This window comes from Cygnus olor, chromosome 2 (genome assembly GCF_009769625.2).
Source record: "Cygnus olor isolate bCygOlo1 chromosome 2, bCygOlo1.pri.v2, whole genome shotgun sequence".
NCBI classification, from domain to species: domain Eukaryota; kingdom Metazoa; phylum Chordata; class Aves; order Anseriformes; family Anatidae; genus Cygnus; species Cygnus olor.
In genome coordinates, this window is record NC_049170.1 from 3,237,776 (window position 1) to 3,250,787 (window position 13,012).

General features: G+C 42.4%; 1 protein-coding gene across 1 annotated transcript in view; it reads left to right on the forward strand.

Annotated features, from left to right (window-relative positions):
• OBSCN (obscurin, cytoskeletal calmodulin and titin-interacting RhoGEF) overlaps window positions 1-13,012 on the forward strand; it is a 180,612-nt gene that overhangs the window by 37,980 nt on the left and 129,620 nt on the right. Inside the window, 10 exon segments of the mRNA XM_040550191.1 lie at window positions 829-1,098; window positions 1,741-2,016; window positions 2,620-2,895; window positions 4,479-4,754; window positions 5,899-6,174; window positions 6,546-6,821; window positions 7,637-7,912; window positions 8,629-8,895; window positions 9,374-9,643; window positions 9,879-10,142. Coding sequence (XP_040406125.1) covers window positions 829-1,098; window positions 1,741-2,016; window positions 2,620-2,895; window positions 4,479-4,754; window positions 5,899-6,174; window positions 6,546-6,821; window positions 7,637-7,912; window positions 8,629-8,895; window positions 9,374-9,643; window positions 9,879-10,142 — 2,727 coding nt within the window.

Sequence of the window (13,012 nt, forward strand, 5' to 3'; positions counted from 1 at the left end):
GGTTCATCTTGCTCCTCAACTGAGCAGCAGCCAGCAACTGTGATGTCTCAAAGCAAGCTTGTACTGTTGGGAAGTTTCTGCCAATGCTTCCTCAAGCATTTGCTTAGCTCTGTTAGCCTTTTTGATTTTACATCTGCTTTATTTAAATTGTAACCTACTAGGCAGTCTCCCACTGAAAACCCAGTACCATGCAGTCTCGGAGACAAAGCTTTAATTGTCATAGGCTTCTTAAAATCTGTCACCAGCTTCACTGGCATGGTTTGGAAACTTGCCTGAATGAACCTAGACTGTGTTCCAAGGTAGAAATAAAAGGTGAAAGCTGTTCCTGTCATTCTTCTGTGCAGCTCTGATGGGATATACCCATGGCCATAAAAAGGCTGGCTAGTTGTCCATACGGTATTGCATTCCGACCCCAGCTGTGTCTGGTACCACCTCATTCACAGAGACTTGCAGGATGCCTCCAAGCACTTGGCTGTGGTTAACACGATCTTTTCCAAATTGCCTGTCTTTTACTTCTGTCACATCTGAGGGATTTAGTGCTGGATCCAGCTGTGGGACAAAGAACTGATGCCATTTCTCTCTTACATATCCATGAACGTGTACTTCAGTGAGAAGTGCTACGGACAGAAGACTAAAAACCTGCTTCTGGGGGTTGCTGTGCATTGCAAATGATTGAAACAGCAACAGATAGCAGAGATCAATTATTAGTAACCTTGAAACAGGTGGATTTAGATTTAGTTCAAGGTAGGTTTGCAAATTAATGGTCAAGCATTATCTCAAATGATAGATACTTTTTTCACAGATTTTTCATTCTTTGCTATCTTACAGATGATGTGTTTGAACACAAAGACAAAGTGCAGAAGGAGGTGAAAGCTGCACTAACACAAAATGTCACACTGAGCTGCGAGGTGGCCCAGGAGAAGACTGATGTAAAATGGTACAAGGAGGGGAAACGGATCACCTCGAGCAAGAAGTTCAAGGTGGAGTCGGAGGGCAAATCTCGTCGGCTGGTGGTGAGTGAGGTGGAGAAGAAAGATGCTGGGGAGTACACCTGCGAGGCTGCTGGCCAGAAACTGACCTTCAAGATTGTTGTCACAGGTGAGAGAAGATACTTTGGCCCATCCTTCCTATTTCTAGAACATTTAGAAAAATTATTATTATTTTATAAAAGTTTTTTCCAATTATGCTTCAAATTTTTGGAGAACATCATTGGGATGACCGAGCTCTGATGGGGAAATGGAAGAAAGTGTTTCAGGTACAGTTCTGAGGAAGCTCCTTCCTTTGAAAAGTTCAGGAATTTCCCTTCACTGTGGGAATGGGGAATGGGGAAATGGGGAATGAGGAAAGGAAGGTTCTGATTGCACCTCTCCATCACTGCGTGTTGGTGCAAGTGGAACAACTCTGCGGTGCAGCTGATTCCCAGGACATTTCAGAGCAGGGGCACAGTGGTGAACGATAGGGTGTCTGCCCCACGTCTGCACACTTTTTGTTTGTCTTGGAAGGGCTCGTTTCAGCCTGTGGGGAGAACATGACACGAAAGCTTTGTGAAAGTTCAGGTCTCTAAGGCATTGAGTTAATGGCAACTGAGGGAAGAAAGTGGCATGGAGAGTCATTCAAGATGTATTGCCATGCTGGGGCTCCAGAGTGGGGGAGTGGATTCTATTTTCCAGCTCCCTCTCTGCCTCCTGCTCCTCTTTCCAGTGGCCCAACTAATCTTTCTCTCTCCCCTTCTCCCCCAAGAGCCAGAAGCTGTATTCACAAACAAGGAGAAGGTGCAGAAGGAGGTGAAAGCTGCACTAACAGAAAATGCCACACTGAGCTGCGAGGTGGCCCAGGAGAAGACCAATGTGAAATGGTACAAGGAGGGGAAGCTGATCACCTCAAGCAAGAAGTTCAAGGTGGAGTCGGAGGGCAAATCTCGTCGGCTGGTGGTGAGTGAGGTGGAGAAGAAAGATGCTGGGGAGTATACCTGTGAGGCTGCTGGCCAGAAACTGACCTTCAAGATTGTTGTCACAGGTGAGAGAAGATACTTTGGCCCATCCTTCCTATTTCTAGAACATTTAGAAAAATTATTATTTTGTAAATGTTCTTCCTATTATGTTTCAAATTTTTGGAGAACATCATTGGGATGACTTAGCCCTGATGAGGAAAAGAAAAAAATTGTTCCAGGTACAGTTCTGAGGCAACTCCATTCTTTAAAAAGTTCAGAAGTTTCCCTTCACTGTGGGAACAGGGCCATAAAAAAGAAGGTTCTGATTGCACCTCTCCATCGCCATGTGTTGGTGCAAGTGGAACAACCCAGGACATTTCATAGCAGGGGCACAGTGGTGAGCAATAGGGCGTCTGCCCCACGTCTGCACACTTTTTGTTTGTCTTGGAAGGGCTCGTTTCAGCCTGTGGGGAGAACATGACACGAAAGCTTTGTGAAAGTTCAGGTCTCTAAGGCATTGAGTTAATGGCAACTGAGGGAAGAAAGTGGCATGGAGAGTCATTCAAGATGTATTGCCATGCTGGGGCTCCAGAGTGGGGGAGTGGATTCTATTTTCCAGCTCCCTCTCTGCCTCCTGCTCCTCTTTCCAGTGGCCCAACTAATCTTTCTCTCTCCCCTCCTCCCCCAAGAGCCAGAAGCTGTATTCACAAACAAGGAGAAGGTGCAGAAGGAGGTGAAAGCTGCTCTAACAGAAAATGCCACACTGAGCTGCGAGGTGGCCCAGGAGAAGACTGATGTGAAATGGTACAAAGAGGGGATGCTGATCACCTCGAGCAAGAAGTTCAAGGTGGAGTCGGAGGGCAAATCTCGTCGGCTGGTGGTGAATGAGGTGGAGAAGAAAGATGCTGGGGAGTACACCTGCGAGGCTGCTGGCCAGAAACTGACCTTCAAGGTTCACGTTACAGGTGAGTAAATGTTTCATCTGTTTTAAATCCCCCCCAAAACTGAAGGAAAGACAAATTGCACGGCTTGACAAATTCCATCTCAGCAGTCAGTTGATGGAGTATTTAAATTCTGCTGTTTAACACAGTTCCGTTCACACTGTTTGGCCTGTCTTCCTTCTTTGAAAGCAGAGAACTCAGAGGATTACTGTAGCCTAAGCCCAGGAAATCTGTTAATCTAATGGAGATGCAGTGATAACAAAATAATGATTTAATAATTGCAGGAGAAATTAAAGGACATAGAAAACATTCTGATCACAAGCATTTTCTTGCCAATACTTCTTCCTGAAATGAAGTGTCTTTTTACTATAGAGTCTTAGAGCCAGCATTTGGTCACAATGCTGGAAGAAGACATTAGTGTTTTTTTGTATATTATAAAATTACAAATAAAATGTAATTCACTTTTTTTTTCCCCTCTCTATAACAGGTACAAAAGAAATGTTAAAAAAGACTTAAAGCTGTGGCTTTTCTTTCCAGAAATGGAGAAAGATAAACTTTCAATATGTATCAAGGGGCTTATAAGAAAGATGGTGAAAGACTTTTTACCATGGTGTGTAGTGACAGGATGAGGGGCAGTGGTTGTAAATGGAAGAGGGTAGATTTAGATTGGATATAAAGAAGAAATTCTTTATAATGAGGGTGATCTGACACTAGAACAGGTTGCTCAGAGAAATTGCATGTGTCCCATCATTGGAAGTGTTCAATATCAGGTTGGACAGGGCTTTGAGCAACTAGATCTAGTGAAATATGGTGCTGGCCATGCCAAAGGGATCGGACTAGATGATCTTTAAATGTTCCTTCCAACCCAATCCATTCTCTGATTCTATAGAGGAAACCTTTTTATTATCACTTCTGCCATATGAGAACCATTCTCAGAAGTGGTAGCTGAGGAAAACAAGTTTCTTCAACATGACGTAAGCAAGAATGGGATTTAACCTTGACATCCCTTGGTTGTATACTGATGAATTTAAAGTAAATTGAGGAGTTCATATATTAGATTGCATTTTGATTCTGGCGTTGTGCAGTGCTAAGCAAATACCATGGGGGCTAGCTAGTTCAAATTCATTAGAGAAACATAGTTCTGGGTTGACACATGTTTGGAACACTAGGGAAATAAAGGTAATAAACACAGAATGTACTCACAAACATTGTTTCTCAAGCCTACCTTTGCTTTTGCTGTCAAAGTAAATTACAGCTCTCAGCTTGTTTGGACAATTTAATGTATGTCCACTTAAATCAAACAATTTTCTTAACAACTATGTGCACTGTTGTGCTGCTGGACATTGGGGAAATGTGAATTTTTCTGCAGATTTTGGAGAATGATGGTGGTACAAGTGAAAGTAGGTTTCAGGCCATCTAAACTGAAGGAGTCCTTCACTGGCACTTGATGTAATTCAGATGTTAATTTTCAGTTAATAGCACTGGAAGGAAATGCGAATAGGAAAGCCATCCTCAGCACCACAATCCAAAGACTGATGTGGGCATTTGGGAAGGGCTGTGTAGAAAAGGTTCACTTTTTTAATCTGCTCCTTTACCCTCAATTCCAGAAGTAGAGGATGGTTTTATCAACAAGGACAAAGTGCAGAAGGAGGTGAAAGCTGCTCTAACAGAAAATGCCACACTGAGCTGTGAGGTGGCCCAGGAGAAGACCAATGTGAAATGGTACAAGGAAGGGAAGCTGATCACCTCGAGCAAGAAGTTCAAGGTGGAGTCGGAGGGCAAATCTCGTCGGCTGGTGGTGAGTGAGGTGGAGAAGAAAGATGCTGGGGAGTACACCTGCGAGGCTGCTGGCCAGAAAATGAACTTCAAGATTCATGTTACAGGTAAGAGAAGACACTTTGGTCCATCCTTCTTATTTCTAGGATATTTAGAAAAATGATTATTATTTTGTGAGAGTTTTTCCAATTATGCTTCAAATGTTTCAAGTTTGTTTTTTATTCAAGTATGCTTTTTTTTTTTTTTCAAGTTTTTCCTATTATGCTTATTCCTTCAGGGGAGGTTTAGGTTGGATATTAGGAGATATTAGGATAAATTTCTTCACTGAAAGGGTTTTGCGGCATTGGAACAGGCTGCGCAGGGAAGTGGTTGGGTCACCATCCCTGGAGGTCTTCAAGAAACGTGTTGACGTAGAACTTAGTAGCATGGTTTAGTGGTGGACTTTAGTACTAGGTTAGAGGTTGGACTAGATGATCTCAGAGGTCTTTTCCAACCTGAATGATTTTATGATTCTGTGATAAACGACAGCTTGGGGGAGAAAGTGGCATGGAGTGTCATTCAAGATGCAGTGCCCTTCTGGGGCTCCAGAGTGGGAGAATGGACTCAGTTTTCTGACTTAGTCTGCCTACTGCTCCTCTTGCAAGTAGCCTGACTAAGATGCCTCCTGAAGAACAAGGGTATTTCACCATTTGGATGCAATAATGTGAGATGGGCTAGGCTTTTCTAAAGGTCACAAGGGAAGTAATGACACAGTCTTGAACATGGATGTCCTGGTCAAGCACGCTTCACGCTGAACAAAATGACCTAGTGCTGATCGGACAGCAGAGGCAGCTGTTGGGAACGAGAGAAATCAACAAATGGGGCTCTGACACAGCATGGTGCAATTTCTGCCACTAGGAATTCATCAGTTTGCACTCAACTTCAACCAAAATATTTCCTGCCTTAACTGGGGCCTGCAATAGAGTGATGATGATCCATCAGGTGATCTCCTAGCTTGCTGCACAGAGACACTAATCTTTGTGTTATTTGTCATGAAGCAACTAAAAGCTTCTTTGAAAAACTAAACAACAAAGCAAGCAAACAACAAGAACAAAAAACCACCCACCCCCCATGGAACAGTTTGCATGCTCTTCCAGCAGCTTTAGATGTGTACTGTCAAGTCAAAGAGATTGTTTCCAGCATTCTCTGTAAGCCCTAAGGGGACCGGGCAACTTCATATTTTGTAGATGCTGAATCTTTCTCTCTTTTCAGAGCCAGAAGCTGTATTTACAAACAAGGAGAAGGTGCAGAAGGAGGTGAAAGCTGCACTAACAGAAAATGCCACACTGAGCTGCGAGGTGGCCCAGGAGAAGACTGATGTGAAATGGTACAAGGAGGGGAAGCTGATCACCTCAAGCAAGAAGTTCAAGGTGGAGTCGGAGGGCAAATCTCGTCGGCTGGTTGTGAATCAGGTGGAGAAGAAAGATGCTGGGGAGTACACCTGCGAGGCTGCTGGCCAGAAACTGACCTTCAAGATTGATGTCACAGGTAAGACAGACGTTGTCTGAATTATAGTGGAGGATAATAAAGTAAAAAATATAGTAATTATCACAGAGTGGTCCAGTTGCAATGGACTCTGTTCAGGGTTCACCTGTACCTGATTTTCTTGTGACCAATTGCCTGGATTTGTAAGAACTGAAATGTTTGGCTTTAGCTCGGCACAAAGGCCTATCTCATTCTTTGTCTGTCTTCCCTAGTTTCCACATTACAATTTGCTTACACAGAAGGGTAGATATTGTCTAGTGAAGGCAATTAGTTTTAAGTCGCATCCTAAATACTTACCAGCCTGTGCACATAAATCTGTAAGATGACTTCATTTTAATCCCTCTGTAAATGTTTTCTTCCTTTTCTTCACTCAGAGCCCAAACCTGCATTTATAAACCAGGAAAAGGTACAGAAGGAGGTGAATGCTGTCCTGACTGAAAGCGCCGTTCTCAGCTGTGAGGTAGCACAGGATGCAACTGAAGTAAAATGGTACAGGGATGGAAGACTCCTTGTTTCCTCTAGAAAGTTCAAAATAGAAACTGTGGGTAAAACCCGGCGTCTGGTTGTAGAGCAGCTGGAAAAGAAAGATGCTGGAGAATACGTCTGTGAGGCTGCTGGCCAGAAGCTGACCTTCAAGTTGGAACCAACTGGTGAGTGTTCACTTTGGAGGCACTAAGCAGCATTCTGTGTGGCTTGGAGGAAGACTGGATGTTATCTACCCACCCAGTGGCCATGGTGCAGCCATGATTTCCCCTGGAACAACATCATTGAACCACATCATACATGAAATTGTCCTGTTTAACGTAGCAGTGAAGTGGAAAATCTGTCTGAAGACTATTTTTGGCTAAGGAAATGCTATATATTTTTTGTTTATCTTCTTTGCACATCTCATCACCTGATCTTTTTCAATGGTAGGGAGTTGAAAGTAGAAGTGGGAAATTCTGAAGAGCAGAAATAGAGCTGGGGAGAAAGGAAACTAAGAAAAGATTTTCTGCTGCTGTGTGTGTCCCAGAACTGCCCAGTTCTGTGGCAAAGCATTGTACAAGGTAGAGAAGAAGCCAAGAGAAAGGGAGTAAACAGAAAAGAGAATAGACCATAAATTCAGATTTAGCATATTAATACTTCTTAATTAGATTTAGAATCCTAAAAATGGGAGAACAAAAATTATACAGGTCATTTTATCTATAAGAAACAAGTTTTTATAGGTAGCAGGATGTGTATTTTCATTTTCTTTCCTTTGCTTCTGTTCTAAGCAGAAGCTCTGGGTTACCTGGCAGGTGATTTTCTTTCTTCCCACTCACCAAAAGATGATAGCAGCCACAAAGATTCAGCCATATTCCCTGTGTTATTAGAGATTATTATTATATATTATATATATTATTATTATTATTATAAATTGAAAATTGCTGTGTTTAAAGATTTGAGAATTAAATTATTAGTTTTTCTATTTTAATGTCTTTCCTAGAACCAGAAGCTAAATTTGAAAACAAAGTTGTCCAGAAGGAGCCCCTCATTGTTCAAGAACATGAAAGCATCACTTTGACTACTTCAGTAACGCCTGAAACTGCTGTAGTAAAGTGGTTCAAAGATGGAGCAGAAATCAAGGCGAACAAGAAGTATGAGATCAAGAGCGAGGGGGCATCCAGGACTCTGACAGTGAACCTGGCAGAGAGCACAGACACTGCTGTGTACACTTGCAAGACAAAAAGTGACAAGCAGGAATTCAAAGTACAGGTGAAAGGTGAGCAGATAGCAGCCTGCAAGTTGTGTCCCTTCCTAACAGTTGCGTTCCTCATATGGGAAGATAAGGTGAAGATCATGAACTTCTCTCAAAAACTGTTCCAACCTCTAGACTTGAATTGCTTTTGCAGCTACTGCAGCTTCCCCAGCATGGGCCAGCAAAGTCCTTCCTGCCTTCAAAGACCCAATTTTCATCCTTCAGTAGCCTCTTGGGCAACAAGGACACCTAAGATGGGTGCTTTTCCTGGCGTTTGCTCTCCAACGTTATCACACCATTTCTGTCTCCTCCTATTCCAGTGGGTAGGGCATGGGCAGAGCCTTAGCTCTTCCTGACTGCTCACCAGTGTGTCAAAGCTGATGAGTAGTTTTAATGTGTAGTCAGGCAAATTAGGCTCTGATGTTTAGAACAAACAAACAATCAAAACCAAAACAACAACAAAAAAAACCACAACCAATCAAACAGCAAAACAGCAAAAATACCCACTGTGGTCTCATCAAGTAAAATATTAGAAAGAAAGAACGGCACAGCACAAACACAAACATGTTTTAAGGCACAGTTCTTACTTTTCAGAGTGATAATGATAATATAATTTCATGTAAATGGGATCTCCACCTTCTATCTTTTTTTTTTTTTTTTAAGTTGGCTAGAATGAGTTTCGTAGAACAGATTTCTTAACTTTTCCTTTCTTGCCATTTTTTCTTTCCTCTGCACCTCAGAAATCCCAGTGAAGTTTGCCAAAAAGCTTGAAGCTGTTAATGCTGAGATTGGAGGCAGCGTGTCTTTGACCTGTGAAGTGAGCCATGCCAAAGGGAAGGTGGTGTGGCGCAGGAATGGAGTTGAGATCAGGCCCAGCAAACGTTTCCAGATTCACGAGGAGGGTGTCAAACGAACCCTGACAATAACAGGGATCCGGGCTGAGGATGAGGGAGAGTACTTCTGTGAGTCCAGAGATGACAAGAGCAGCGTTACCATCACCCCCAAAGGTAAGTCTCTATAACTGAATGGTGACAATGTGGAAAGATTCTTGGCTTTCCTCCTCAGCTGTTACAATCCTACAAAGCCAGTTTATTCCTGTGTTTATGCTGTTCCCTCTGTTAACAACAAAGTACGAAACTCCACTTTTTCTCTGAATGTCTGTGGAACCTCTGTTTGTGAAGAACATCATTGCTGAGCTCAGGTCTCTTAGTATGTGGGCAAATCAACCTTTATATTGCATTTGAGTCTGGAATTAAGTATCCCATATCTAAGACAGGATTTTTCCCCTCTTTGTTTGCCTCTTTCTTCTGGCATCTTTATACATAAAACCTATTCAGAGATGGGAAATATGATGGTCCATTATTTATTACTGTAAGTAATGAAATTTGATGCTTCTAATGAAATCATTGAATCTATTGGCTCTTTGAAGGTGCTTATGCCATGACTCAGAGACATGCTCCTAAACGTTTTCTTCCTATCCATCAGCTCCCAGAGTGGTGAAATTTGTTACAAGTCTCAACAGTGTGGTCTCTGAGGAAGGAAAAGAGGCTGTGTTCAAGTGCACCGTTTCTCCCAGTGATGCTGTAGTCACGTGGCTCAGGAATGGTGTCAAGATTGAAGCCAGCAAGAAGTATGTGATCTCACAGAAGGACACCAACCACAGTCTCACGATCACTGATCTGACACTGGAAGATGCAGCTGAAATCTCTGCCAATGCGGAGGGTGTAGAAAGCACAGCCAATCTCAGAGTCCGAGGTAAGAGGCAATAATGCACCTTTGACGGGCTGTCCCTGATGCTGTGGCCTGTGGGTTTCACATGGCCTTCCCTCTGATTATGGTAGCAGTAGGGGATTTCTGCTTTTGCTTCATTAAATAGGAATGTCCAGAATGCATTGGGGCTAGGGATAAATAAGACAACATTTTAATACTTTCTGAAAATATGTTTTCTGGATCCTCTACATTCTTACTATTACTACTTCTCCTTTATCAGAGGCCTCAATCTCCTTCAAGAAGAAACTGGAGGCCAGAACTGTTGAAGAGAAGGATACAGTGACCTTGGAGGTAGAACTGACCAAGCCTGCAGAGGTGAAGTGGATGAGGAACAGCATCATATTGAAGCCCAGTGAAAAAATAGAGATCAAAACTGAGGGAACAAAGCACATCTTGGTGGTTAAGGACATCTCCTTTGCAGACAGGGGCTTTTACTGCTGTGAGAGTCCTGATGACAAGACACAAGCCAAGATCAACGTGGAAAGTAAGTTGAATGATTGCCAGGTCCGTAAATACCCTGGACAGGATTTGGATGTGGATTCTGGTCTCTTCCATTATCATAATGGCCACTGCCACCAATCCTGACATGGGGACACAGCTGTGTGCTTGGCCACCAGTCAAACTCCTGAGATAATGTGGAAGAGAGGGCAGTAAGCAGAATGTGGATGGCTGGTTCCTGTTGCCTTCATCTCATCCCACGAGCTTTCAGTCATGCTGTTGACTATTAAACCTTTTAGCTGATTCTTCCTCTTCTGAAACTTCTCACTCCCTGGTACACTCTGTTTTTTCATTTGTATGGCTTTTAGCCTTTGTTCACCCATCCATTGCCCTAATTCTTCTCTATAAAGCACCTCTTTCAGAACAACTCTTTATATTCAGTCAGGGTTAAAAAAAAAAACAACACGAGAGTAAATCTTCTATCTGTGGGTGCTACCCTTTCAAGTAAGCTAATGGTATCTCAGCTGTAGCCCTTAGTAGTACTTCTGTCCTTTTTCCTGCATCCTTTTGTCATGATTGTTACAGGATAGATGAAGATAGAATTTAAGCACTTAAGGACTACCTAATCTTGTCTGCAAAGCCCCTGCCACCAATTGGTGCTGTGTAGGTCATAAATAATAGGTAAGGAAGGACTTGATAACAGACTTCAAGTACATAAAAGGCTGTTATAAAGTGGAAGGGAACAATCTGTTCTCCATGTGGAAATAATGGACTTCAGTTGCAATGAGGAAGATCCAGGTTATACAATAAAAAAGCTTTTTAATAGTTGGATGACTGAATAGGTCATCTGGAGAGGTCTTGAGGCCTCTGTCACAGGTTTAAGAAAAAGTTAGTGAAATACCTGTCTGAGATGACATAAAGAGCTGAGCGTGTCCTGAAGCAGTGGAGAAGGGCTAGATGATTTTTCTGGGTATTTCCAGCCTTACAGTTTTGTGATCTTCTGATGGTGTGAGTACATACCTTTATACAAGATAAACCAGTTGATTTAATGTTCAGACTTTTCTTTTACAGCTTTCAGCAGTACTGAAAGTGCTGGGTCTCACTCCTCTCTCCCAGCTGCTGTTGTGCAGCTTTTTTTTTTCGCTTTTTTTTTTTTTTCCTCTTTCTTAACTCTACTCTCACAGATGCACAAACAACATCACTTATTGGTTTGGCTGTGGCCAGCGGCGTGGCCCTTTGGAGCTGGCTGATACCGGCCCTTATCTAACATGGGGCAGCTGCTGGATTCTTCTCACAGATGCCACCCCTGCAGCCCCCACTACCAAAACCTTGCCACATAAACCCAATACATCATTCTAGGATTTTGTGCATATTATTAACACTAACATCATGAAAAATTTCATCAGTAATTCTCCCCACATATATATATTTTTTTTCTCCATTTTTTTGATTGGAAAGGTTTAGGCTTGGAAATAGGTTGGGCATGGTGAAATCAGTAGCAACAACCCCACTGATTCTCATTTTTTTGAGGCTCTAATTTTTAACTTTATCCTTCCCTTTGTGATTCTGTGCAGCTGCATGTGCCTGTAGCTAAATGTTGGATTTCCACCTTGTCACTCTCCAAGTTAGTCTACTTCAAATCTCCCTGCTAATACAGATGTGTTTTTTTCTGCCCCTTCTGTGAGGCAGCAGCTCGAGAGGGCAAGATGAGGACTAGGATTGTTTGCCTAAGAGCAGAGTGGGAATCAAAGGTATCAAAAATTGATGACAAATTGTCTCATACAGAGCAGGGTTTGTCAAATCACTTTCATGCACTGTTAGGACAGCTTCATCTTCAAAATCTTCCTGGCTGACAGTTGTCAAAACCCATTTCTTTAGTGTCACAAAATGTGGTGGTTATCACTTCTATAGGATGTTGCTCGTCTTTTTTCCAAACTGAATAGCTCTAGGAAAAACAAACAAACAAAACCCACAGACATTAGACCAGCACCTATTAGATTAATCTTGGATCCATTCAGCCTAAATCTAAATCTAATCCTCCTTCAGCTCCTTCTGTGTACAGAGAACCAAAAAAAGAAAAAAAAAAAAAAGAAAAAAAAAAAGACTTTAAAGACTTTAAGGAGTGTTTTAATAAATAAATGTTTTAAGTTGTAGATGTACTGAATTACCTTCTGGAGTGTCTTTCTGAATATTCAAGTAACCACAGGTGACTACAGTCCTGATTTAGATCTAGATTCAGGTTGACTGTCTCAGTTAAATTGGATGAGCTGGCTCCACAGAAGGTAGGGAAATACAGTACTTCCCTGGTCACCATGTGTTGGAAGAATGCAGGGCAGTGTGGGGCAGTTTGCTGCGCCATCCTCTTTTACATGTTGTACACCAAGGCGTGTTTTTCAAACTCTGGCTGAGTCAGTTACCCTCCAGCAAGATGTTTCAGCACAGTTGGTTGTAGCTTCAGTTGCATGAGTTTTTTAGACACTGGCTGTTGTTATAGCCAAGTGTTAAAAAAAAAAATGATGGAAAAGTGTTCATACAGGAAAAAAATGGCTAGTCCTGATAGCTACCAACAGTGTTTTATAGTTTTGTGCAAGGTGCCTCATGCAAGCTTGTGTGACTCTGGTTTAAAACCTTCCTGTTCTGATGGAGGGAGTGAATGCTGGTACCAGATAATTACTGGGTGTGTGCTTTGCAGATACCCAGTTGCACTCTCATCACTTAGAGACACTGTAAAAAAAGATAGCTTCTCTGTTGATGAACTGAGATCATTTCATTAAGTGGCTGAAACTCAAGGTGATCCAAGATGATCAAAACTGGAAATCAGCTCATTGTAGGGAATTCTTTTCGCATGTGATCACAGAATCACAGAATTGTAGGGGTTGGAAGGGACCTTGAGAGATCATCGAGTCCACCCCCCCT